Here is a 27639-nt window from a genome sequence, read left to right as displayed (position 1 = left end):
ACTCAGTTTATTCCACATCATACTAGTTAAACCACTAGGGCTTGCAGTCAGCACCTAATTGGTGGGCAGAGGTAGGCAGTCTTGGTTACGGGTTGTCAGCCTGTGGGATCCGACAGAGGTGAGTCAGAAGGCACTCAGCTGGCATCTGCTGCAGAACTAATGGCTTGCTTGGTAGGCAGAAACCCCTCCACATCTGTTGTTATAGTGATTTTGTGTGAGCATAAAATAGCTAGGTTTCCCTATTCCTTTGGGACTTATGAAGACTCCCATGTCGTGCAAACTTACATTAAATCGATTTCTATGATTTTTCTCTTGCTAAACTGTCTTTGTTATAAAGGTTTCATCTATGAATGCAGAGATGAGTGAGATAGAAGAAAGCCTTCCTCCCCGATAGCTTTAATACCAGTTACCTTCCGTAGCAGGTTACTTGAGCCTTAAGATGCTATGAAGGCCTTTGCTTGCACTCATTCCTCTACCTGCACACAGAAGGGTTGTGGGCTCCGTGCCTGGCACAGCAGGGGCCTCCTGGAAGCATGTTTGCCTTCTCCTGCTGCTTGGTTCCTTCCTAGAAGGAACTTGTTTGGCAGCCACACACACTGCTGTGGCACAGGGCTTGTGTCAGGTAAAAGGCGATCTTTCCCTAGTACTTGATTATTTTGTAAAATCAAGATGGACATCAAGTGACATTTATGGAATAAAAAGCTTCTCTTTTTATTGTTACATGCATGCACCTTAAGGCATAATATCGAAAACGATACAGATCAAAGGTACCCACCAAAAGGCCACTTCTAGGATGGAGGATGATAGTAGTAAAACGATTCCAAACACTAGAGGACACAATAACTTTGTGTGTAATGGTCCAAATGTTAAATATCCATTCTTGACATCATTTTTTAGATAGGCACTTTTTGTTAGTGGTTGTATGAGACAAGGTCTCAAGCAAATTACATATGTCAACTTGGCTTTGGATGGATGACCCTTCTGTCTCAGCTTCACAAATGGTAGGATTATAGATACGTACCACCACACTTGGCTAGGCACTTATATTATTTAAAGAGGAAAAAAACAACACCATACAAGATTTGTAGCTGGGTACCAATCCTCACACATGTAATCCTAGCTACTAAGGAAGCTGAGATATGAGGATCCCAGTTCAAAGCTAGCTGGGGCAGGAAAGTCCATGAAACTCTTATCTCCAATTAACCACAAGAAAACTGGAAGTGGTGCTGTGGCTCAAATGGTAGAGTACCAGTCTTGAGTTGAAGAAATAGGAACAGTACCCAGGCTGAGTTCAAGCCTCAGGACCAACACAAAAATAACAAAATGAAACAAAACAATAAAAAACACTTACAATAAAACTTTCGAATGAAGTAATTTTTTTTTTTTTTTTTTTTGCTAGTCCTGGGCCTTGGACTCAGGGCCTGAGCACTGTCCCTGGCTTTTTGCTCAAGGCTAGCACTTTGCCACTTGAGCCACAGCGCCACTTCTGGCCATTTTCTATATATGTGGTGATGGGGAATCGAACCCAGGGCTTCATGTATACGAGGCAAGCAATCTTGCCACTAGACCATGTCCCCAGCCCTCAAATGAAGTAATTTTAACTGACGTTCTCAGAATATGTTTTTTGTGGGTTTTCTTTTTTTCCTTTTTGCCAGTTCTGGAACTTGAACTCAGGACTTGAGCATTGTTCCTGGCTTCTTTTTGCTCAAGGTTAGCACTCGGCCACTTGAGCCACAGCACCACTTCTGGCTTTTTTTTTTTTCTATATATGTGGTACTGAGTAATCAAACCCAGGACTTCATGTACACGAGGCAAGCACTCTACCACTAGGACATAGTCCCAGCCTTTTGGAAAATGTTTTATCTTTTCCCCTAAAGCTTCAGAGGATGAGTTGTGTTCATTGGAGTGTCTCCTAATTCTTTCCACCCAAGTGTTTGTGGAAGAAAGTCTGGAGTTGTTCCCACGCATCCACTTGGGCCACTGCATGAGCCTTGGGCTCCCCTCCAAACAAGATATTAGCACCAACCAGGAGGTGCATAGCTGCCCTGCACAAAGGGAAGTAAGGGGGCTCAATATAGTGCCCCGCCTCAGGGTAAAGAATGATCTGGGGCTTTTCCTTCCCATGGGCCTCTAGGCGCTTAGAGACCTCATTTGCATAGAACTCACTCTTCCAGTTGTGGTCATCCTGACCTACAAGGAACAGGAAGGTGGTGTCAGACCTCTCCACAGGAATGAAGCTCTTCTCTTCTACCAGAGGGCTCTGCAGGCCTTCTATCACATCCATGATGCCATCTTTGGTGATCTTGACTCGATTTCTGAGCAGACTCACAGGGGGCACAGATTCATCCTTGTAGTGTATGGTTCCCCCAACAGCAGCCACAGAGCCATTGATAATGACAGCAGCTGTGACACCCTTCAGGAAAGAGGTTACAGCAAGGCCAATTTCGCCTCCTTTGGAATTCCCAAGGAGCCCAATGCCTGGACCCTTTACCTGGAAAGAGACACAAAACAGAAGGAGAATGAGTCCTCCAACAGCGCAGTACAGTGAAGGTACCCAGGCTGGCTCAGGTATAATCTTTTATCCATCCCATTTGAGCTCCTATTGCTATAGCTTTACCTCATCATGATCAATGAGTATATCACTGAAAAACCTTGGCTTTGAGCATTCCATTTTCAGTCCACCATGTTCAATTCCTCCAGCTTTGCCCTTCTGGTTTACCCCTTCCATGTCTACATCCCTGACACCTCAGCTGTCCTTTCTTCTTTACCTCACTGCCTTATCTCTCATGGTCTCATTTCCCACCTCCTCCAGCTTAGATTTCCTGCTTCCTCAGTGTCATTGCACCTCACAAACACTCTCAACTCCATTATTACCTCTTCTGCTTTGCTCATACTGGCCTGGAAAAGGCCACCTGTTCACGTCCATCAGACCAATGCTGGGGCTGGGGGAAAATATACAAGGACGCTGATCACCTTACTTTCATCCCAATGAGCATTCAGAGTGTCACACGTCCCTGGTAGTTTGCTTTGCACTACTCTAGACTCCTTCACGTCTTCTACCTCCTCCATCCACTTCAGCCCTCTCATTCTTCTCAGCTTTCCATTATTCCCTTGAAACTGAAGTGAACAGTCAGGGGATTCCCATTTCCCTACTGCCTCATCTGTCTACCTTCACATCAACTCAAGTTCTTGGGTGTCCCTCCTGACCTTCTCAAAGGCCACCATCGACTTGTGCTTGAGGAACCATCACTCCATTCTCTAGGACTGCCTCATGCGTTTCTTCCCACCGCTTTTCCACCTTTATTATGTTTTCTCTACTGGTTCTTTCCCCTTAGTTACTTTCTGCTCTATTAGGGATAATTTGTGACCTCAGCCACAATAACTACTATCCTGATAGTCTATTCCTGTTCAAAGCAAAATATGTGGGAAAGGTTTCTTTTCCCTCAATAGCCCACTGAATGCTATCAACAGTGGGGTAGTTAGTTTTTGTAGTTTCCCATAAGAATGATTCCTGGCCTGTCTCCCAGTGTTTCATGTTGTAAATAAATGGCCCTTTGATTCATATATCACAGCTCTTGTAATTAAAGACATTTTTATCACCCTAGGTTTTCAAAGGAGAAAAGAGGTGTTAAAGTCATGGAAACAGAAATTGACAAAAATCATCTAGATACTGGTTGGGATTTGAGGACTATGGTTCAAAGCCATCCAGGGCAGGAAAGTCCATGAGATTCTTCTCTCCAGTGAACCACCAGAAAACACACTGGCTGGAAGCAGCACAGCGCTAGCCTTGAGTAAAAGAGCTCAGGGACAGCACATGGGCCTTGAGTTCAAGCCCCACAACTGACCCCCACGCTCCAACAAAACAACAACAACAAAAAAGAAACCCTCTTATGCCCAATAAAGCAAAAAGTAAAAAGTGGAGGAATGGGTCAAGTTGTAGAGGGCCAGCCATGAAGAAAAAGATAACAGAGAGCACAGGGCTCTAAGTTCAACTCTCCCCCTCTACCCCTCCCCCCCCACACACACAAAGAAAGGCCACGACAGCAGTGGTAGACAGGCACAGCATGAATGAAGAAGAGATCTTTTATGTATCCCACAAAACTCAGAGAAGATCTAACCTCAGGGTGATTGCGTAGGAAGTTCAGAGCTTCCTCAAAGTACTCTATACGCATGACATCCATGCCCTTGGGGAGGTCATCATAGTTGTAATAAGCCAGCGCCATCACAGCAAACCCCTTCCCAGCCAGCAGACTTGCTCGATACTCCAGAAGGCCTCCTCCAACTCCAAACAGGTCCACAATCCCTGGATAGGGCCCAGGTCCTTGGGAAGAACAAGACAAAACAATAGTAAACAATTCCTGAACCTCTTTGCAGTGGTATCATGAGCCATTTGTTGACCACATGAAGATGACCAGGTTTTCAGCTGTCAAAACTGCTGAAAGAGGGACTGGGGATATGACCTAGTGGCAAGAGTGCTTGCCTCCAATACATGAAGCCCTGGGTTCAATTCCCTAGCACCACATATACAGAAAATGGCCAGAAGTGGCTCAAGAGGTAGAAGGCTAGCCTTGAGCAAAAAGAAGCCAGGGACAGTGCTCAGGCCCTGAGTTCAAGACCCCCAGGACTAGAAAAAGAAAAAGCATGTTCTTCATTTGGCTGATTTTGTGAACCTTATCTGAGTGAAGTAACAGTGGATGTGCTGTGTGGGATTTGATTGAGGCTCCTATATGTTGATTCTTGTAGCTGTGGCCCAATCACTTTGACTGCTGGAAATGGGCCTGCATTCACTCCTCAGTTCTGTTGGTGGACATTTGGGCTGTCTGGAAACGATTTGCCTCCAGGTCCACGTGGGTTGTGAATTAAAGACAGAATGATCTGTCCTGCTGAAAACTTTCCCTGGATTGCTGGCCACTTCCACTCCTAGCTGTGTGGAGGAGTTCCTTTCCCTCTAGGTACTGATCAACAGTTGACAGGACAGACCTGTACCTCGTTGCCACTCTTGAGGCTGTGTAATGAATGTACTCTGGCGTTTTAGTTCTCATTTCCTTGATTACCAAGGAGTCACTGGCAGTGAGTGTTTCTGCAAGCATCTCAGCACATTTCCAGTTGCTAGGAAAACGCCTTTGTCTTACTGTAACTGCTACTTCACCTCAACCTCAGCCTAAGTGTGAGCAGCAGGGAGAGCTGAAAGTACTTGTGGAGGGCACCCTTCTCCCCTCCTCGGGGTGTCAGCTCCGATTCATTGCAGTCCTCCAGCCCTTCCTGTCTTGCCAGCACTGCTAGGGTGTTGTTGCAAGTTACCCCCCCCCCCCCTCCCCTCCGGTTTTGGTAAATGCACAGGGCCCCGGGCAGTAACCATTGAGCAGCGAGGCGGGCAGGGGACTCACCTGGCGGCAGGAAGAGCGTGGCCCGCACCCGGCCCTCGCGCACCGGCACCCGCCGCACCCCGGCCGCCATGAAGTGCCGCTCGTGCACCGCGCGCGCCAGCACCCGCCCGCCCTCGGGCCCGGCGGACTCCTGGGGCTCGTGGGGCTCGGGGTCGTCCAGCACCTCCAGCTCCACCTGCAAGGGCGTCTGCACGTCCCGCTTGACCAGGCGCCAGAAGGGCCTGTCGGGCTGCATGGCCCACAGCAGCCCCATGGGCTCGAGCCCCGCGAAGCTGCCGCCCAGCGCGGGCGCGCGCTGCAGGTCCAGCTGGCCGCGGGCGTCGGCGCGGTAGCGCGCGTGGGCCCGGAAGAGCGCGCCCTTCTCGTCGCGCAGGGACGCGCGCAGCGCCACGGGCTGCTCGGGGGCCAGGCCGCGCACGGCGATGCGCACGGGCTCGTCCCAGCACACGCGGCCCGCGGGCTCCACCACCACAGTCACCGCCATCCCGACTGGAGCAGCCAGGGCCGGCGGCGCAGAGACAAGCCTGGCGCCTCCCAGCCCCTTCTCCCCGCCTGGCAGCCGTTGGCTTGAGCACTGGCTCTCTGCCTATTGGCTGGCTGAGGATTGGGAAGCTCTCTCAGCTGAGGGCTCAGTCTTCTTTGGGTGAACAAAAGTTTCCTGATTGAAAGGGAGAACATCTGCCCTGTGCCAGTGTTGATTCTGGAAGGCACAGTTGAGTCTTGACACTGAAGGACATAGAGGCAACCACAAACTCTCAGGAACTGGATTTTCAGAGGCATCCTTAGTGATTGAAATTCATGTGATCATACAGAAACATGGCTGCCTTAAGCCTTTCTTTCTTTCTTTTTTTTTTTTTTGGCCAGTCCTGGGGCTTGGACTCAGGGCCTGAGCACTGTCCCTGGCTTCTTTTTGCTTAAGGCTAGCACTCTGCCACTTGAGCCACAGCGCCACTTCTGGCCATTTTCTGTATGTGGTGCTGGGGAATTGAACCCAGGTCCTCATGTATACGAGGCAAGCACTCTTGCCACTAGGCCATATCCCCAGGCCCCCTTAAGCCTTTCTTGAAGCTCCTGGTACCCAGATCTGCTTCCAGGGCTTGCCAGTCTTGATGCCGTCAGACCCTCTGGCTGCTAGTGTGACTTTGCTCCTTAATAGCTCGAGGATCTTTTAGCAAAGTATGTAACTCTGAATACATTTATCTGGACAGTTTGTTAACAGTTATTGAAGGCAGAATTTGTAACCAGCTCTAGGACTTGAACTCAGGGCCTGAGCACTGTCCCTGGCTTCTTTTGGTTCAAGGCTAGCACTCTATCACTTGAGCCACAGCACCATTTCTGGCCTTTTCTATATATGTGGTACTGAGGAACCCAGGACTTCGTGTATATGAGGCAAGCACTCTACCACTAGGCCACATTCCTAGTCCCGAGAAAGAGAAGTCTTTAACTCACAAATCTAATTGCTCTCAGTGTCAGGTTCAGTGTTGTGTTTTGTTTGTTTCTTTGTTTGTTTTTATAGTTCTAGCAGCAAGCAAGAGACTCATGGAACCTGGGCATTTCATAAAGGAGCTAAGGCATTTGCAAAAGTATAGGAATGTTAGAAGCAAAAGACCCTGTGAAGTTTGTGGCAGCAATGCTAAACTTGTAGGAGCTCTAACTTCCTAGAGGGAGAACACTAAGTACAATTATTTTTCTGGGTGCTGATGGCTCATGCCTGGAATCCTAGCTATTCAGGAAGCTGAGATCTGAGGATAGTGATTCAAATCCAGTCAGGGCAGGAAAGCCTGTGATACTCTTATCTCCAATTAACCAGGAGAAAACAGCAAGTGGCACTGTGGCTTAAAGTATTAGAGTGCTAGCCTTGAGCGAAATAGCTCAGGGACAGTGCTCAGGTCTCGAGTTCAAGTCCCTGAGCTGACTAAATAAATAAGTAAAATTATTTCATTGTTTTTCTGTCTCTGCAGTATCTCTCTCAGTGCCCTGTCTTTGGAGGAGCTCAACTGTACAGCTCATCCTTTTGGGATACTCAGCAGGGTAAAGAAAGGTACCAGAGAAGGTGTTTGGTGAATAGTAGTTGTATAAATACTTACCGATTAGGCTCCAGTGACCTTTCCTCCAGTCTACCTAATGGAGCAATTGCTTCTGGGTAGTTGAAATACCTGTTGTTTAATGTGTGACAATCGGGAAAGTTTCCTAGTCTGGGGAAACTCAAGATCACAAAGAACTCACCTGGGCCACCGCAGTGCCCAGCATAGAAATTAAAAGGTAAAGGCAGAATTCAGAAATTGTACAGGCAGCTCTTCCTCTCCCTTCCTGATATCCATGTTCCTATGAGACTCACAGAAATGGCTCAGTGACACATGAGGGGAAAGGAGCTGAAAAAGGGGCTGGGCCTGGCTATTCAGAGAACCTTCACTGGTGAGCCTAGGTGAAACATGGATACTGGGTCTAAGTAGTACCATCTTGTCCTCACAGCCGTCTTGGCATCTTAGTAGATGATGGGGACTTTCTCAGGACTATAGAGGTGATATAGGTCATTGTTTACATTCCAGATGTGACATGGGTTGTTTTAGCTCCTGCTCCAGGGGATTCTTGCCTTTGGTTGTCCTTGACTGTAGCCCCTAGATAGCTCACCCTTTATTGCCCCTGACTTTTCCCCATAGATAGCTTGCTTTGCCTCTGGAAAACATGCTTTGCTGGTCTCCATACCACATAACATGTGCCTTCTTGTGGTTTTTGCCTTTATAAGCTTTGGAATAACATTTGATACTCCAAGTTTTGGGGGGACAAAAGTCCACTTGTAATTGCCAGCTTCTAATAAAGACCCCTGATTCAACCTCTCAAAATGTGGCTTCTCTATATCTTGCTGATTGAATTCTTTTATAATATAGTATTGTACCATGAGAAAACAGAGAAGCCACATTTTGAGAGGTGGAATTTGGAGCCTTTATTGGCATGCCAGTGGTCTGTAGATGGACTGTCACAAAGATCTGCAGCCCAGCGAATACACTTAACACTGTCAGAAAACTGAGCCTTGAGAGATAGAGAGGAAAGAAAGAGCAGAAATGCAAGACCAACAAGCCAGATCAATTCCAATGGGGAGCTGAAGTGGGACGCCATGTTGACTGGAGGAGTGTCAGGAGACATGGAGACAGGAGGCATGGCGTACCCATGCCTGAGCTTGTATGGGCCTAAATAGGGTCAGGTCAGGGAGCTTGAAGATTCATGACCCAAGAAAGGTAGGTCCAGTAACCTGTTGTCCAAGTCCTTGCCCCTGCCTCTAGGGATTCAGGCTGGTCAGACTCTACTCCCTTCCACCTACCATGTGGACAAGGTGATGCTGGCCAAATACAGCATCCCTACTACAATGGGAGCTGCATGGAAGAAGGTATGCCACGGGCCAGATCAGGTGTGCCCATACTCTACAAAGTACCAGCTACCATAGAAAATTCCTAGTGCCTATGGGAGGGGGATGGCTTCATACAATTCCAGTGTTTGTTCTGTGATTTGATGAGGGCTGAGTTTAACACCCAGATGGAGGACATACTGTGCTAAGAATGAAACCAAATTTTAAGCTTCTGGGCCCCTAACAAAGGGTTAGGATTCCATGTCCTTTGCTGATCCAGGGAATTTTGTTGGTTATACATGTATGAGGGTGCTCACTAAAGGCCTCACTGAAAGGGTCCCTGAACTTGTCAGTGATTGGTAGCTCCTGGCTTTCAACTCTGCCCTCAATATAGAAAGGCTGCATAACAAGTGGCTCCTGAGCCAAGACTGGCTCTGCAAGCACAGCCTTCGGTTCAGGTCCAATGTCTAATAGGTCCTTACCTGCCATGATCGCACAGTACGTGGCTTGGCACCTGCGTGTCTGGTGTCATCTAGTTCTCACTGCCACCTTGATCCAGTGTTCTATCTGCACTTGGGAAGGAGTCATGCTCAGGCCCAGAGCTGGACATGAAGTGGCAGAATCAAGATTTGAACCTAAAGATGTCAGATCTACTGCTTCTTGGTGCCAGGCTCACAGACTTACTGAAACCACAGTGCTGTGGGGATGGGGTGAGGTTCTCCAGAACTACCGCCATTAGAGCCCCATCCCCCATGCTGTCGACTTTTCACCCCTCCCCTCCCCGCCACCATCCACACTCCTTGGAGGGAAATCCCCACACCACTGGCTACTTCTAGGGGGCTCTAGATCTTCATAGTCAAGTAGAAGGGAAGAGACATCTGGGAGGGTCATGACTCCAACCCTGGTTTCTTGGGGGCGGGGGGCAAAGGAAGGTCACTTTCATGAGTTTCCCATAGCTAAATTGCTGACAGTAAAAAGCCAAAAGGAATGTGCTGTGGAGCTTTAAAAAGTATCTGGACAATAAAATCTTGTATCATCAGTTTTTAAAAAAAGAAAGGCTGCCTAATGACAGAAACACTTGAGTCTCTGCTTCCTATACTATTAGATAGTGAATCATCTCACTACATACATTTGGTTTAATGGGCTTGTTTTCATTCTAATAGATTATGGAAAGTGTTAGAGAATTGACACTGGAAAAGGTATACTCATAGGCTTAGACTAGAGATCAGTGGCAGAGGCCTGAGATTCTAGCATTTGGGATGCAAAGGCAAGAGGGTTGAGAGTGAAAGCACCATCCCAGAAAACCACAGGGACACACAGTCACATACAGAGAAAGGAATTTATTGTCGAAGGCTGACAGGCCAGCCCTCTCGGGGTAGAGTAGCTGCCTGCCCTTGGATAAGGCAGTCTTTATTGGCTATGGGACTGGTTCTTGGGAGACAAGCAGAGTATTCCATTATGGGGGCTGTCTGTCAGAATAGTAAATAAGAGGGCTTATTGTTCCCATTTATGGCTGTAACTGACCAAAATAGAATGTTACTCCAAGGTGAGAGGGAGGAATCTGGTTATCAACTGCCTGTATCAAAAGGGCCTTTTGTCAGCCAACCTGGGGAAAAGAGCCTGGCAGGCTAAGAGAGACTTTGAAGCCAGGCCAGGCTACATGGTGAGAATCTGTCTCAAAAGAAAAAGAAATAAAAACAAAATTTTAATGCAGTAAGTAAACCCAAGGCTGGTGGCTCGGGCTTTTAATCTTAGCAAGTGTCAGGAAACTGAGTCCTGAGTGTTAAAGGAGATCAAGCAGAGAAAGGAGAGAAAGAAGGCAGAGACCTCAGCAGCCCACACAGGCTTTCACCATGGCTGTGGAGGGACTCCATATAACACCCAGCAGGATCAGAGAAACCAAGAGTAGGGAGTGGGGGCTAAGGTTTTTATACATTTTCAGTGAGACGCTTCTTTGGAATGTCCTTGTCCTGTCCTGTTGGGGATTTATGATACAAACCTTCCTGTTGGGGCTTTGATGGTAGGGGTATCCTTCTGATGATGACAGTCTTGCACTTTCAGATAAAATCAGAGATGAAATTTTCCTGAGAGCCAGGCGGGCTCCCTGGGGGAGGGTGGTCAAGGGACCATGGGAGCAACATGAAGTTAGAGAACAAAGCAGATTCCCATCCGCTGCCCAGGAGGCTGAAATCTGAGAATTACAGTTCAGAGCCAGCCCAGGCAGAAAAGTCCACGTAGTGAGATTCTTCTCTCCTTAGTTGGCATTTAATTCTACCAAAACCGAAAAGTAGTAGAGTTGTAGCTTAAGTGGTAGGATTAGCCAGTATCAGGTTCAGTACACGTGTGTGTGCGCACACACACACACACACACAGATAGATAAATAAATAAATAGATGAAAAGGAAATAGAACTGCAAATTTAAAGAGTACTAAAATATTATGGAAAAAATGGTGGGAAAAAATTTTAATCCTGCCAGCCAAGGTGCTCAAACGCTTAAGCTAGGTAAGTGATGTTCAGCTTTGCAGGCATGCTGATGAAAGCTCATCTCAGTGTCTTTTTTTTTTGCCAGTTCTGGGGCTTAAACTCAGGGCCTGAGCACTGTCTCTGAGGTTCTTTTGCTCAAGGCTAGCACTCTACCACTTGAGCCACAGCGCCACTTCTGACCTTTTCTGTGTATGCAGTACTGAGGAATCGAACCCAGGGCTTCGTGCATGGTAGGCAAGCACTCTACCACTAAGCCACATTCCCAGCCCCTCAGTGTCTTCTTACTGTGTACCCTACAGGCAGGGATTTCAAATTGGAGTTTTTCACCTTGTTCTTTCAGTTGGGGTTCCTGCCAGCGATGGGGTAGAAGTGAATCCCATTGCATCTAGCTGAAATTCCTCTCAGCCAGATTCCACACTAGAAGGGTTTGTGTGAAATGGGGCCACATTGGGCATACATTCTCCCCAGAGCTGTTTAGACTGGACCTTGGTAGGATTCTAGCAGTGGTAGATCCCTGGGTGCCTCTGAGGGCAGGGGTCAATTGAAAGAATCATCAAGGTCTGAGCTGGGAGAGGTGTTGCAGAACCTCACAATCTGCCCTTGATCCTGACCACTTCAGTACTGGCCCCTTGAGAAACCACAAGGAACAGGTCATGTGGCATTTCAGCAGGCAGGTTCCCTGCCAATTCCAGAGGGCAATGTCCTCTATTTACCTCTGCAGAGCAGCCAGCACGCTCCTCAGCAAGTATCTGTCACTCATTCCCAAGCCGAGAGCCTAGACTATCTCATGAGGCAGTCACCACATCACCACATAGACAGTGCAGAGAGCTCATAGATCCACATCTGAGAATGCGCTGTAGTCTCCAACCCACAAAGCAGTACAAACTCAGACACCTGTTGCTTTGGTTCAGTCTTGTGAATGACTAGAAATGTGCTGAGTGTCTCTCTTCTCCCATCTTGCTCTTGCTGAAACCAATGTCCTTATGATAATATGTCCAATGGTATGAATGGTATTAACATTAGGGGAAGCTTGACACCTAAAGGGAACTCTACCATTGCTGCAAGATTTGTGTAAGTATAGCGTTAGCTCAACATAGGAATTTCAGAAAAAGAATATCAAGGCCCCATCTAGGAGTAATGAAACCACTAGAGAGGATATTAGTCCTCTATGCCTAATTGTCATGTTAATAAAATCTATCCACATCATATCCTCCTTCTCCATAGCATCAAACAGGGGTAGAATTTTCTAGAAATTTACATTGTATGTGAAATTGTGTCTAACATCCCTTGAAATTCATGCCCATTTTTCTGGTTCACAGCTTCAGGCATCAGAAAAGTGTCTCCAGAGGAATCAGATGTACTACAGCAGGCGATGGGTGTCTCTTTAATCTTTCCAGAAGGAAAGGGTTATTAGGTTACATGAAAGGTATGATTTTCAAAATACCCACTGGCTGGCTGGGAAAAAAAAAAGAGTGTATTCTCCTGAGTCCTCTGTTGGCTTACTTCCCAGAACTTTGAATGAAATCACCTAGTTGGATGCTTGCCATGACCTTTCCTCTAGTTTCAACTTATAGTAGAAGTCTGAGTGCTTAACTCTGTCAGGTGCCACACTGGTGACTTCTGCAACTTCATGGAATCACGAGAAGGCATGATCAAATGGACGGGCCATGCAACCGTTGTATAAACAGAAATGACACATTGGCTTACCAAATATGCCAACCCCCCATCTCTGTCCACTACCTACACCATCTGTGCCTTGCTGAAGTTCTTTTAGGGAAATTAGGATGTAAATAGAGAAAAAAAGGAATGCCGGTTTGTGTGTGCTGGTCCTGGGGCTTGAACTCAATACCTGGGCACGGTCCCTGAACTTCTTTTGCTCAAGGCTAGCACCTTACCAACTTGAGCCAAGCTCTACCTTCAGCTTTTCTTTTGGTAGTTTACTGGAAATAAGAGTCTTACAGACTTTCCTGTCCAGGCCGGCTTTGAACCACAGTCTTTAAATCTTAGTCTCTTGACTAGGATTATAGGAGTGAGCCACCAGCACCAGGCTCTAATGCTCTCTCTCTCTCTCTCTCCTCTCTTTCTCTCTCTCTCTCTCATTCATGCTTCTTTCTGTTATAATTTTCTTTGACTGCATTTGTTCTCAGGCATCTCAAAATTATGATTATGGTAACCTTCATAATCTCCCCAAACAAGAAGTATAGCATCTGACTCTTCTAATGTCACACATTTCTAATGTCTTCACGTCAGGCCTCTCTTTCTCAATTCAGTCTGAGTAATGTGTCCTCCTGCCTTTATCCTGCAACCCTAGTAGTTAATACAGTATAGAATGCCCAGGGGTCTGTCTGTAGATGATTCTGGGTTTCCTATGAGCCCTTAGGAGTTTTCCAATATTGTATCTTTTAGTTGATCCTTAGTATTATTTCTTCTATACATCTACTGATTATTAGGAGATTCTGAAGCAATTTAGAGAAGACCTAAACAAAGTTGGCCTTAAACTTCTTGTGTGAGTAGAGAACCCACCCAGAGAATGTGCTCTGAAGGACATCTTGGTTGCTTGTGAGCCTTGGCAATTATGAATGTACTTCCTATGAATGTGCTAGTATCTGTATGGATGTCAGTATTCAACTCAGCAGCACAGAGATTGTTGGATCTGATGGGAATGATATGCCAAACCACCTTCTGAAATGGCTATATCAAGCTTCAGTATCATTACCCATGCTCTTCATGGGCACTGATCTTTGGTGATGTCCAATAGGTATATGCTGGTTGTCCAGTTTTAATTTGGAAATCCATGACAATATATGACTGTCAACATTTTCTCATGTACTCATTTGTTCTCTGTATTCCCCATGAGTGATGTAGCTATACTGCTACATCTTGTTCCTTGGGTTATTTCCTTATTGATTAATTTTAAGAGTTGGTTTTATATTTTGGATATGAGTTGGGGGTTTTTGGTCTTGGGGCTTGAATTTGGGGACTGGGTGCTGTTCCTGAGCTCTTTTGCTCAAGGCTAGCACTCTACCACTTTGCACCACAGAACCACTTCCAGTTTTCTGGAGGTTAATTGGAGATAAGAGTCTCATGGAAACCAGGTGCTAATGGCTCACACCTGTAATCTTAGCTACTCAGGAGGCTGACATCTGAGGATCATGGTTCGAAGCCAGCCCAGGCAGGAAAGTCTGTGAGACTCTTATCTCCATTTAACTACCTGAAAGCCGAAAGTAGTGCTGTGTCACAAAGTGTAGAGCTGGAGCCTTGAGCAAAAAGAGCTCAGGGGCAGTGCCCAGGCTCTGAGTTCAAGCCCTACAAATGACTAAATAAAGGGGGGGAGGGGAATCTTGTGTACTTTCCTGCCTAGACTGGCTTTGAACTATAATCCTCAGATCTCATGTCCTAAGTAGCTATGGTTACAGGATGAGCCACCAGCACCCAGCTTGGATATAAGTTCTTTATTGTACATGTGCTTTGCAAGTATTTTTTCAGTCTGCAGTTTTGCTTTGTTTTTTTTCATTTTCTTAGCAATAAAACAATTTGGGGGCGGGGAGTACTAAGTTTGAACTCTGGACCATGTGCTTGCTAAGCAGGTGTTCTATCCCCACTCTATCACTACACCATATTCCTAACCCAGTGAAAATGTCTTTGAGACAAAGTCTCACTATGCTTCCAAGACTAGTCTTAAACTCCTGGGCACAAGTAACTATCCTGACTCAAGCATTTTGGGACTATGGGTGTCTACCCTTATACTTACCTACACTATATTTTTCTGGGGGTTTGAACTCAATGCCTTCCTCTTGCTAGGCAAGCACTCCTACTCTTGCACCATACCTCCAGCCTTGTTTTTCACTGATTGTATTTTTAGGACAGGGTCTCACTTCCCACCTGGGATTCTATGCCTCCTTCTGTCTACTTTCTCTAATTGCTGAGATGGCAAGTGAGCACTTCTGTGTCCCACTTCCTTCCAGTGAGACAGAGTTTCATTGACTTTCCAGCCTGGGCTGGCATGGATCTGTGAACCTCTCATTCTCAACCTCCCACATAGTTTAGGATGACAGGCACAAGCTACTGTGTCAGCTGTGGGTTAAGAAGGGGTCTCATAGGGCTGGGGATATAGCCTAGTGGCAAGAGTGCCTGCCTCGGATACACGAGGCCCTAGGTTCGATTCCCCAGCACCACATATACAGAAAACGGCCAGAAGCGGCGCTGTGGCTCAAGAGGCAGAGTGCTAGCCTTGAGCGGGAAGAAGCCAGGGACAGTGCTCAGGCCCTGAGTCCAAGGCCCAGGACTGGCCAAAAAAAAAAAAAAAAAAAAAAAAAAAGAAGGGGTCTCATAAATACTTTCTGCTTAGGCTCACCTGGACCCATAACTCCTGGTTTGAAGCTTCTCAAGGAGCTAGGATTTAGAAGCCCAATCACCAGTTCCTGGCTTCCAATATGCTTTGCAAACCATCAGTTCAGTTGAAAGAAATCCATTGGTACCTACCATGCCCTACCTGCTGTGATTCAGAAATAAGACTCCCTAGACCGTGATGGCTTTCACAGCTTGTATTCACTAACACATCCAACTTCAAGTCCTATTTCTCTGATCACTTGCATTTGGAAGCTCCTCATTGAGTTTCCCATTTGATTAGCCTGCAATTGGTGCTTGCAAATCTGAAATTCAGATGGTAGTGCTTGGTCACATCTATCTTCCTGGAAAGATGGCGGTCATGTACCAGTAGCATGAAGCATAGGTACTGGTACATTGTAGGTGACTGCTGGAAGGTGATCTCTTACTAGGCTGCACTCTTTCCTCTGGTACCACCTGAAGAAGAAAAAGAGAATAACATCACCACTTGCCAGACTATGAGGCAAGTATGGCATTTAGGAAGCCATGAAAATAGGGTCATGGCTTGGTTTCTCTCTAACCCTCATGTGCAATTCAGGTCCAACATTTATGGCCATATTTCCACAGTATTGTCATACCAGTTGGACCCATCAGGCCCATCAGGTTCATCCGTGATGCCTAATGTTGTAGGATCTTAACACTGAAGTTGTAAAATCTGATTTTTGCTTTCTCATGGGACTACACATCAGTAACAGATTTCAACTAAGCACCATTGTTCCCTTTACCTCCTCCACATGGTCCCAGTTAAGACATCTGGGATCTTCTACTGTAGGATCTGGAGAAGATCCCCCCTCACCCCCAACCCATTCTTATCTAACTGAATATTCAGCACAGTTTACTGGACTGCTGTAAGAGTGCTACTTCTGGCCCATGTCAATTTGTCTAATTCAGGGGCAATTTGAGAAGGGCACTGTGAAAGTGATGATATAGGGATTATAGAAATAAAACCTAACTGGAAAAAAGTTGGAAAGTGAGATTGTAAAAGAGAGGTAGGTTAAAAGGGAAATTTAGTAGATGGGAGGGAGAATGAGATAAGCTGACCTGTTTTCTCACTACATTGGCATGGGAGGATACATTATGGCTCACAAAGGACTCTGGGAAGCAAGACAATTTCGGCTGCTCAGATGAGACCTTGGTTTATAAAGTGTCATTGCTTCTGCCTCTAGTGGTGGTTCTTGGGTCACTGATAATACACAGGCTGACTGACAGCTGGGAGGGAAAAGAATGAATTGGGCGTGGAGAAGAATGTGGAGAGTTTGAAACCTGTTGCCATCTCTGCTTTGTCCCTTGCCACACTTACTCACATTCACCTTTAGAGAGCAATGTCTATTATTCATTCTACTTATCCTTGAACTTGACACGGAAGTAGTAATATCTTTGAGTAGCTAAATAGCATTTGTTTGGCCTTAGAAGAAAGCCACATGCTCAAATGGTTAAGAACATGTAGGGAAGCTGGAAACTGGTGGCTCATGCTTGTAATCCTCAGTATTCAGGAGTCTAAGATCTGAGGATTATAGTTCAAAGCCAGCCCAGGCAAGAAGTTCATGAGACTCTTATTTCCAATTAACCACCAACAGCAAAAAGCTGGAAGTGGAGCTGTGGCTCAAGTGCTAGCCTTGAGCATAAAAGCTCAGGAATAGTATCTAGGCCGAGTTCAAACCTCTGGGCAGAGAAAGAGAGAGAGAGAGAGAGAGAGAAAGAGAGAGAGAGAGAGAGAGAGAGAGAGAGAGAGAGAGAGAGAGATCCCCTAAAGGTACACATGTTAAAAGCTTAGTTCTTAGCCCATGGTGCTCTTGGAAGGTGGTGAATCTTTAAGAGGTGGAGCATAGTGAGAGGCCTTTAGGTCACTGGGGCATAACTTCAAAGGGGAGTATGAGACCTTGGTCTTCTCTTTTTCTCAATGACTCAACATAAGGCTAGCAGTTTTGCTCCTCAACATGACCCCACCATATGTACTGCTGTATCATGGACTTAAAAATATCATCAACCAATCACTAATTGACTTTTGAAACTATAAGTCAAAATAGACCTGTCTTATCAATAAGCTTATTGTCTCAGGTATGTGTTATAGTAACAAAAAGCTGACAAACACCTCTATTGTTCTTTTGGGAACTTAAAGTATTTTTGGTCTTTTTAGGTTGCTTCCACTTGTTACCTAAGTATCTTAAGCCACATTTGAGACTTGAAATACATCATATGTTGGGTAAGGATAGTCAGATGAAATCAAGCTAGTCAGGTCTTGTAAGAGACAGACTTGAAAAGCTAGACAGACTTGAAAAATAGCACAGAGATAAATGGCTCCCCTTGAAGTCACTGTTACTGATTCCTCTCATTAGAAGAGTAAAATGGAGAGGTGTCTTTAAAAAATAGGTAGTGGGTAGATAGATTGGCAGACAGAGAGGCAGGTAATTCTACCCATCCCCTTAGAATAGACCTTTACCTGCTGTTCCCTTTATATGAATCATTTGGGAATCCAGAGGTAGTACCAGGTGAATCAGGCAACAAACACAGTTAAGGAACAAAATAAATCCTAGCCTAAGACAGGCTGTTTTGCTGGAGTGCTGTCTCTGTCTCTCTCCTTCTTCTTTCTTAAAATTTGTATTATTCTTTAAAAAATATAGATTAGGCAAATAATTGTAAAATTTGTGAAGCTTTAAAGAAAAATAGCATGACTGACACCTGGTTTAGAACTAGAATATTAATTTCCTTTGCCTCTAAAGTCCTCATTCACTCCATTCTGACACCATCCAGGGGTAAACAATTCTTCCATTTTGCATTTATTCCTTAGACTGTTGTTGTGGTTGTTCCAGTAGTGGGCCTTGAACTCCAGGCCTCATGCTCGCAGCTTAGCTTTCTTCCCCATTACTAGCACTTTAGCCTCCACTTCTGGCTTTTTGCTGGTCAACTGAAGATAAAAATCTCAAGAATTTGTCTGCCCAGGCTAACTTTGAACCTAAAGCCTCAGACCTTAACCTCCTGAGTAGACTCATTAGGCATGAACCACTGGCACCTATCTTTAGACTTCTTTCTTGATAGTTTTATCATGTTTGTATCTATACACAATTTTTAAAGTTTTTCCAACTTGCATTTCACATAAATGAAAACATTCCCTTTTTGTTCTTTACTTGATCAAAGTTTTTATTTAGTGGGTTTCAAAGCTATAAGTGAGTCTAATTTTTAAAAATATCATTTAGGGCTGGGTGTGGTGACACATGTCTATAAACCCAGCACTCAGGAGGCTGAGGCAGGAGGATCTTGAGTTTGAATCCACCTGAGGCTATAGGTCAAAGCCTTAAAAACATACATGCACAAAACATTCATATTTTAAATAATCTATACCACATAATTCACTTAAATGAATTCAATTCCAATGTTTTTAGCATATTCCCAAGGCTGTACATTCTTAATTCTGCTACATTCTCATCACTCCAGAAAAATTGTTATGCTCCTCAGCAGTCTTCTTCCTGTTCTCCAATTTGTCCTCTGCGTAGTTCCTGGCAACTATTCATTTTCTTTGTTGTTCATATTTTTTATTTTGATTACAACATTTATTGGCACATGATAGTTATACTGGGGAGGGGGATGTCATTGTGACACTTGCACACACGTGTTCAATGCATTACCATTGATTTCAGCCACTTCTTTTTTGGCCATTCCTGGGGCTTGGACTCAGGGCCTGAGCACTGTCCCTGGCTTCCTTTTGCTCAAGGCTAGCACTCTGCCACTTGAGCCACAGCGCCACTTCCTATATATGTGGTGCTGGGGAATTGAACCCAGGGCTTCATGTATACGAGACAAGCACTCTTGCCACTAGGCCATATCCCCAGCCCCAGATTTCAGCCACTTTTATCATTCTCTTTTACCTGCATTCACTTTGTCTCTAGAGTGGTTTTTCCCCCTCCCAGACGTGTTTTGCTTCTTTGACTTACCATGTTTCCAAGGGCAAGCCATGTTACATGATAACATCTCTGTACAAATACTTTGTTCCCTCTTTATTGTCAAGTAACATTCCATTCTTTGTATATACAACTTTTAATTATTCGTTGGTGGCTGTCCTCTTGGCTATTATGAATAATGCTGCTATGGATGTTTACATGTGCATTTTTGTGTGGTCAGATATTCTTGTATCTCTCAGATTCATACCTAGGCCTGGAATTCCTGAGTCCTATGCCAAGGCTATGTTTAACTTTTGAGGAGAATGCCAGACTTCTCATCACCGTATTATATGGGTTATGATTTCCCTATTGAGTGGTAAGAGTTCTTTATTATGATATCTTGAAGTTGGCTATCCAGAGATTCTCTTAAGTACTTTATCTCATGAGAGATCATAGTATCTCCATCTCAGGAGGTATTTTGGAGAAAACAAGACTGCACAGAGATGATCGGAAAAATATCTCAAGGGACAGGCCTTGCTGGGTTTTCTACCTCAGTCAACTAACATTAAGTTGTAGTTGTCCATACTTCACTCATATATATATATATATATATATATATATATATATATATACATGTGGAAGTGTGGCTCAAGTATAGAACTCTAGAAAGAGTAAAAGTCCCAGGTTCAAGCCCCTGTATGAGCACCAAAAACAAAACAAAACAGCAACAAGAGAAAACACCCTAAGGATAGGGTTTGGAGAGTTTCCACATGACTGACTATGTAGAGGTTCCTGAAGGGCCACCCTCTTGGAGCCTAAGTGTTTCCTTGACTTGTATAGGCTACCCTAGAAATTTAATTGAACTCAAGAAGGGGACTGTGAGGAACTCAGTTTATTCCACATCATACTAGTTAAACCACTAGGGCTTGCAGTCAGCACCTAATTGGTGGGCAGAGGTAGGCAGTCTTGGTTACGGGTTGTCAGCCTGTGGGATCCGACAGAGGTGAGTCAGAAGGCACTCAGCTGGCATCTGCTGCAGAACTAATGGCTTGCTTGGTAGGCAGAAACCCCTCCACATCTGTTGTTATAGTGATTTTGTGTGAGCATAAAATAGCTAGGTTTCCCTATTCCTTTGGGACTTATGAAGACTCCCATGTCGTGCAAACTTACATTAAATCGATTTCTATGATTTTTCTCTTGCTAAACTGTCTTTGTTATAAAGGTTTCATCTATGAATGCAGAGATGAGTGAGATAGAAGAAAGCCTTCCTCCCCGATAGCTTTAATACCAGTTACCTTCCGTAGCAGGTTACTTGAGCCTTAAGATGCTATGAAGGCCTTTGCTTGCACTCATTCCTCTACCTGCACACAGAAGGGTTGTGGGCTCCGTGCCTGGCACAGCAGGGGCCTCCTGGAAGCATGTTTGCCTTCTCCTGCTGCTTGGTTCCTTCCTAGAAGGAACTTGTTTGGCAGCCACACACACTGCTGTGGCACAGGGCTTGTGTCAGGTAAAAGGCGATCTTTCCCTAGTACTTGATTATTTTGTAAAATCAAGATGGACATCAAGTGACATTTATGGAATAAAAAGCTTCTCTTTTTATTGTTACATGCATGCACCTTAAGGCATAATATCGAAAACGATACAGATCAAAGGTACCCACCAAAAGGCCACTTCTAGGATGGAGGATGATAGTAGTAAAACGATTCCAAACACTAGAGGACACAATAACTTTGTGTGTAATGGTCCAAATGTTAAATATCCATTCTTGACATCATTTTTTAGATAGGCACTTTTTGTTAGTGGTTGTATGAGACAAGGTCTCAAGCAAATTACATATGTCAACTTGGCTTTGGATGGATGACCCTTCTGTCTCAGCTTCACAAATGGTAGGATTATAGATACGTACCACCACACTTGGCTAGGCACTTATATTATTTAAAGAGGAAAAAAACAACACCATACAAGATTTGTAGCTGGGTACCAATCCTCACACATGTAATCCTAGCTACTAAGGAAGCTGAGATATGAGGATCCCAGTTCAAAGCTAGCTGGGGCAGGAAAGTCCATGAAACTCTTATCTCCAATTAACCACAAGAAAACTGGAAGTGGTGCTGTGGCTCAAATGGTAGAGTACCAGTCTTGAGTTGAAGAAATAGGAACAGTACCCAGGCTGAGTTCAAGCCTCAGGACCAACACAAAAATAACAAAATGAAACAAAACAATAAAAAACACTTACAATAAAACTTTCGAATGAAGTAATTTTTTTTTTTTTTTTTTTGCTAGTCCTGGGCCTTGGACTCAGGGCCTGAGCACTGTCCCTGGCTTTTTGCTCAAGGCTAGCACTTTGCCACTTGAGCCACAGCGCCACTTCTGGCCATTTTCTATATATGTGGTGATGGGGAATCGAACCCAGGGCTTCATGTATACGAGGCAAGCAATCTTGCCACTAGACCATGTCCCCAGCCCTCAAATGAAGTAATTTTAACTGACGTTCTCAGAATATGTTTTTTGTGGGTTTTCTTTTTTTCCTTTTTGCCAGTTCTGGAACTTGAACTCAGGACTTGAGCATTGTTCCTGGCTTCTTTTTGCTCAAGGTTAGCACTCGGCCACTTGAGCCACAGCACCACTTCTGGCTTTTTTTTTTTTCTATATATGTGGTACTGAGTAATCAAACCCAGGACTTCATGTACACGAGGCAAGCACTCTACCACTAGGACATAGTCCCAGCCTTTTGGAAAATGTTTTATCTTTTCCCCTAAAGCTTCAGAGGATGAGTTGTGTTCATTGGAGTGTCTCCTAATTCTTTCCACCCAAGTGTTTGTGGAAGAAAGTCTGGAGTTGTTCCCACGCATCCACTTGGGCCACTGCATGAGCCTTGGGCTCCCCTCCAAACAAGATATTAGCACCAACCAGGAGGTGCATAGCTGCCCTGCACAAAGGGAAGTAAGGGGGCTCAATATAGTGCCCCGCCTCAGGGTAAAGAATGATCTGGGGCTTTTCCTTCCCATGGGCCTCTAGGCGCTTAGAGACCTCATTTGCATAGAACTCACTCTTCCAGTTGTGGTCATCCTGACCTACAAGGAACAGGAAGGTGGTGTCAGACCTCTCCACAGGAATGAAGCTCTTCTCTTCTACCAGAGGGCTCTGCAGGCCTTCTATCACATCCATGATGCCATCTTTGGTGATCTTGACTCGATTTCTGAGCAGACTCACAGGGGGCACAGATTCATCCTTGTAGTGTATGGTTCCCCCAACAGCAGCCACAGAGCCATTGATAATGACAGCAGCTGTGACACCCTTCAGGAAAGAGGTTACAGCAAGGCCAATTTCGCCTCCTTTGGAATTCCCAAGGAGCCCAATGCCTGGACCCTTTACCTGGAAAGAGACACAAAACAGAAGGAGAATGAGTCCTCCAACAGCGCAGTACAGTGAAGGTACCCAGGCTGGCTCAGGTATAATCTTTTATCCATCCCATTTGAGCTCCTATTGCTATAGCTTTACCTCATCATGATCAATGAGTATATCACTGAAAAACCTTGGCTTTGAGCATTCCATTTTCAGTCCACCATGTTCAATTCCTCCAGCTTTGCCCTTCTGGTTTACCCCTTCCATGTCTACATCCCTGACACCTCAGCTGTCCTTTCTTCTTTACCTCACTGCCTTATCTCTCATGGTCTCATTTCCCACCTCCTCCAGCTTAGATTTCCTGCTTCCTCAGTGTCATTGCACCTCACAAACACTCTCAACTCCATTATTACCTCTTCTGCTTTGCTCATACTGGCCTGGAAAAGGCCACCTGTTCACGTCCATCAGACCAATGCTGGGGCTGGGGGAAAATATACAAGGACGCTGATCACCTTACTTTCATCCCAATGAGCATTCAGAGTGTCACACGTCCCTGGTAGTTTGCTTTGCACTACTCTAGACTCCTTCACGTCTTCTACCTCCTCCATCCACTTCAGCCCTCTCATTCTTCTCAGCTTTCCATTATTCCCTTGAAACTGAAGTGAACAGTCAGGGGATTCCCATTTCCCTACTGCCTCATCTGTCTACCTTCACATCAACTCAAGTTCTTGGGTGTCCCTCCTGACCTTCTCAAAGGCCACCATCGACTTGTGCTTGAGGAACCATCACTCCATTCTCTAGGACTGCCTCATGCGTTTCTTCCCACCTCTTTTCCACCTTTATTATGTTTTCTCTACTGGTTCTTTCCCCTTAGTTACTTTCTGCTCTATTAGGGATAATTTGTGACCTCAGCCACAATAACTACTATCCTGATAGTCTATTCCTGTTCAAAGCAAAATATGTGGGAAAGGTTTCTTTTCCCTCAATAGCCCACTGAATGCTATCAACAGTGGGGTAGTTAGTTTTTGTAGTTTCCCATAAGAATGATTCCTGGCCTGTCTCCCAGTGTTTCATGTTGTAAATAAATGGCCCTTTGATTCATATATCACAGCTCTTGTAATTAAAGACATTTTTATCACCCTAGGTTTTCAAAGGAGAAAAGAGGTGTTAAAGTCATGGAAACAGAAATTGACAAAAATCATCTAGATACTGGTTGGGATTTGAGGACTATGGTTCAAAGCCATCCAGGGCAGGAAAGTCCATGAGATTCTTCTCTCCAGTGAACCACCAGAAAACACACTGGCTGGAAGCAGCACAGCGCTAGCCTTGAGTAAAAGAGCTCAGGGACAGCACATGGGCCTTGAGTTCAAGCCCCACAACTGACCCCCACGCTCCAACAAAACAACAACAACAAAAAAGAAACCCTCTTATGCCCAATAAAGCAAAAAGTAAAAAGTGGAGGAATGGGTCAAGTTGTAGAGGGCCAGCCATGAAGAAAAAGATAACAGAGAGCACAGGGCTCTAAGTTCAACTCTCCCCCTCTACCCCTCCCCCCCCCACACACAAGAAAGGCCACGACAGCAGTGGTAGACAGGCACAGCATGAATGAAGAAGAGATCTTTTATGTATCCCACAAAACTCAGAGAAGATCTAACCTCAGGGTGATTGCGTAGGAAGTTCAGAGCTTCCTCAAAGTACTCTATACGCATGACATCCATGCCCTTGGGGAGGTCATCATAGTTGTAATAAGCCAGCGCCATCACAGCAAACCCCTTCCCAGCCAGCAGACTTGCTCGATACTCCAGAAGGCCTCCTCCAACTCCAAACAGGTCCACAATCCCTGGATAGGGCCCAGGTCCTTGGGAAGAACAAGACAAAACAATAGTAAACAATTCCTGAACCTCTTTGCAGTGGTATCATGAGCCATTTGTTGACCACATGAAGATGACCAGGTTTTCAGCTGTCAAAACTGCTGAAAGAGGGACTGGGGATATGACCTAGTGGCAAGAGTGCTTGCCTCCAATACATGAAGCCCTGGGTTCAATTCCCTAGCACCACATATACAGAAAATGGCCAGAAGTGGCTCAAGAGGTAGAAGGCTAGCCTTGAGCAAAAAGAAGCCAGGGACAGTGCTCAGGCCCTGAGTTCAAGACCCCCAGGACTAGAAAAAGAAAAAGCATGTTCTTCATTTGGCTGATTTTGTGAACCTTATCTGAGTGAAGTAACAGTGGATGTGCTGTGTGGGATTTGATTGAGGCTCCTATATGTTGATTCTTGTAGCTGTGGCCCAATCACTTTGACTGCTGGAAATGGGCCTGCATTCACTCCTCAGTTCTGTTGGTGGACATTTGGGCTGTCTGGAAACGATTTGCCTCCAGGTCCACGTGGGTTGTGAATTAAAGACAGAATGACCTGTCCTGCTGAAAACTTTCCCTGGATTGCTGGCCACTTCCACTCCTAGCTGTGTGGAGGAGTTCCTTTCCCTCTAGGTACTGATCAACAGTTGACAGGGCAGACCTGTACCTCGTTGCCACTCTTGAGGCTGTGTAATGAATGTACTCTGGCGTTTTAGTTCTCATTTCCTTGATTACCAAGGAGTCACTGGCAGTGAGTGTTTCTGCAAGCATCTCAGCACATTTCCAGTTGCTAGGAAAACGCCTTTGTCTTACTGTAACTGCTACTTCACCTCAACCTCAGCCTAAGTGTGAGCAGCAGGGAGAGCTGAAAGTACTTGTGGAGGGCACCCTTCTCCCCTCCTCGGGGTGTCAGCTCCGATTCACTGCAGTCCTCCAGCCCTTCCTGTCTTGCCACAGCAGGGCTAGGGTGTTGTTGCAAGTTACCCCCCCCCCCCCCGGTTTTGGTAAATGCACAGGGCCCCGGGCAGTAACCAGTGGGCAGCGAGGCCGGCAGGGGACTCACCTGGCGGCAGGAAGAGCGTGGCCCGCACCCGGCCCTCGCGCACCGGCACCCCGCCGCACCCCGGCCGCCATAAAGTGCCGCTCGTGCACCGTGCGCGCCAGCACCCGCCCGCCCTCGGGCCCGGCGGACTCCTGGGGCTCGCGGTCGTCCAGCACCTCCAGCTCCACCTGCAAGGGCGTCTGCACGTCCCGCTTGACCAGGCGCCAGAAGGGCCTGTCGGGCTGCATGGCCCACAGCAGCCCCATGGGCTCGAGCCCCGCGAAGCTGCCGCCCAGCGCGGGCGCGCGCTGCAGGTCCAGCTGGCCGCGGGCGTCGGCGCGGTAGCGCGCGTGGGCCCGGAAGAGCGCGCCCTTCTCGTCGCGCAGGGACGCGCGCAGCGCCACGGGCTGCTCGGGGGCCAGGCCGCGCACGGCGATGCGCACGGGCTCGTCCCAGCACACGCGGCCCGCGGGCTCCACCACCACCGTGGCTGTCGTCCGAGTAGGGGTCCAAGTGATCTGAGCCCCCATAGGGAGCTTTGAAGGTCCTGCCAGCCTCTCCCAGCGCTTCAGGCCCCACTGGCAAAGCCTGCTCGCTCCCCCGACAGCCAGAGCGGAGGCAACCATTTTGCGTCTGGATTTTAGGCCTCGGAACTGAACGGGTGGAGGAAGAAAAGGACGCCCGATCCTCCGGGGGCGGCGGCCCGCCTGCAGTCCCGGCGCCCGCTGCGTCAGGGTCAGCTCTTGTAAGCCGGGAAGGGCAGAATTCCACCAATCAGCTCCCGCGGACTTGATTGCTGGAACCCCCGCCGGAGTCCCAGAGCCACTTTCTAGTTCTGCCGCCACTCGGGCGCCCCCAGGACCCTGAGGAGTGGGGCCGCCAGTACACCAGGGCTGGCACTTCAGGATCCTGGCACTTAGCAAAACCCTCATTTGCCAACCTCCCTCGTGGCTAAAAGAAATGCAGGACTGGAGTCCAGTTTCATCACTTTGTGGAGCAATTCGCATTCCTTTCTAATTCTTAGAGCTTTCCTTTCAAAATGTGAGCAATGATAGTTTGTGTGTTACGTTCCACATGGGTCCCCCATGCAGAGATATTGGTATTTTACTAGCTGTGTGATCCCAGCTGTATTGCATACAGGTAAAAATAGCCAAATGACATAGCAATTTCTTTATTTTCTTACACTGGGTTTCCTGTTGTTCCTCTAGGCAAACATGATCTCTTGCTCATCCTAGACATCTCAGTTTTCCCCTCTTTTTCATAAGCTATTGGTTCCAACTAGAGGTGGGTTTTTCATTAGACTTAAGCTTTAGGCTCCATCCGAGGCCATGCACCTTAATAAGGATAATTTCATACCCACACAGTTTCAGATCCTTGTTATTAGAAATATCTGGAACTGTATAAATTGTGTTCACCCGATTTAAAAAAAAAAGAATAGCTAATTCTTAATCCTTACATGAACCATATGATAAAATTAAGAATAGCTCAACTGACTTAAGATGACACAGGGGGCTGGGAATATGGCCTAGTAGCAAAGAGTGCTTGCCTCATTTTACATGAAGCCCTCCCTGGGTTCCATTCCCCAGCACCACATATGTAGATAACGGCCAGAAGTGGCGCTGTGGCTCAAGTGGCAGAGTGCTAGCCTTGAGCAAAAAGGAAGCCAGGGACAGTGCTCAGGCCCTGAGTGCAAAGCCCAGGACTGGCAAAAAAAAAAAAAAAGATGACACAGCCAGGAAATGTACTGAGATTGCAAACTGATTTTCTAACCTATGCTCTCAATCACTGTGATTTAATTGCCTCTCACAGAATGTCTTATGTCAACAGGAAGATTTGAAAATGATACTCAAACCTGTACTATCTCTGTATCTTATCTGAGTATATTGGAAACGGAGTATACAGGTATTAGAACTAGGAAACT

At 46.1% G+C, this 27639-nt stretch overlaps 1 protein-coding gene across 1 annotated transcript; it reads right to left on the bottom strand.

Annotated features, from left to right (window-relative positions):
* Positions 1–1868: 1868 nt before the first annotated feature.
* On the bottom strand, positions 1869–26665 carry LOC125363148 (acyl-coenzyme A thioesterase 1-like). The gene is made up of 4 exons (XM_048362177.1): positions 25844–26665; positions 5388–5517; positions 4119–4321; positions 1869–2491 (listed from the first exon to the last, which is right to left on the bottom strand). The coding sequence occupies exons 1-4, from the start codon at positions 26648–26650 to the stop codon at positions 1913–1915; spliced, it is 1719 nt and encodes a 572-aa protein (XP_048218134.1). The 5' UTR covers positions 26651–26665; the 3' UTR covers positions 1869–1912.
* Between the last annotated feature and the right edge of the window lie 974 nt (positions 26666–27639).

Source organism: Perognathus longimembris, chromosome 14, assembly GCF_023159225.1.
Source record: "Perognathus longimembris pacificus isolate PPM17 chromosome 14, ASM2315922v1, whole genome shotgun sequence".
Classification (NCBI taxonomy): Eukaryota; Metazoa; Chordata; class Mammalia; order Rodentia; family Heteromyidae; genus Perognathus; species Perognathus longimembris.
This window is presented reverse-complemented; position numbering and strand designations above follow the sequence as displayed.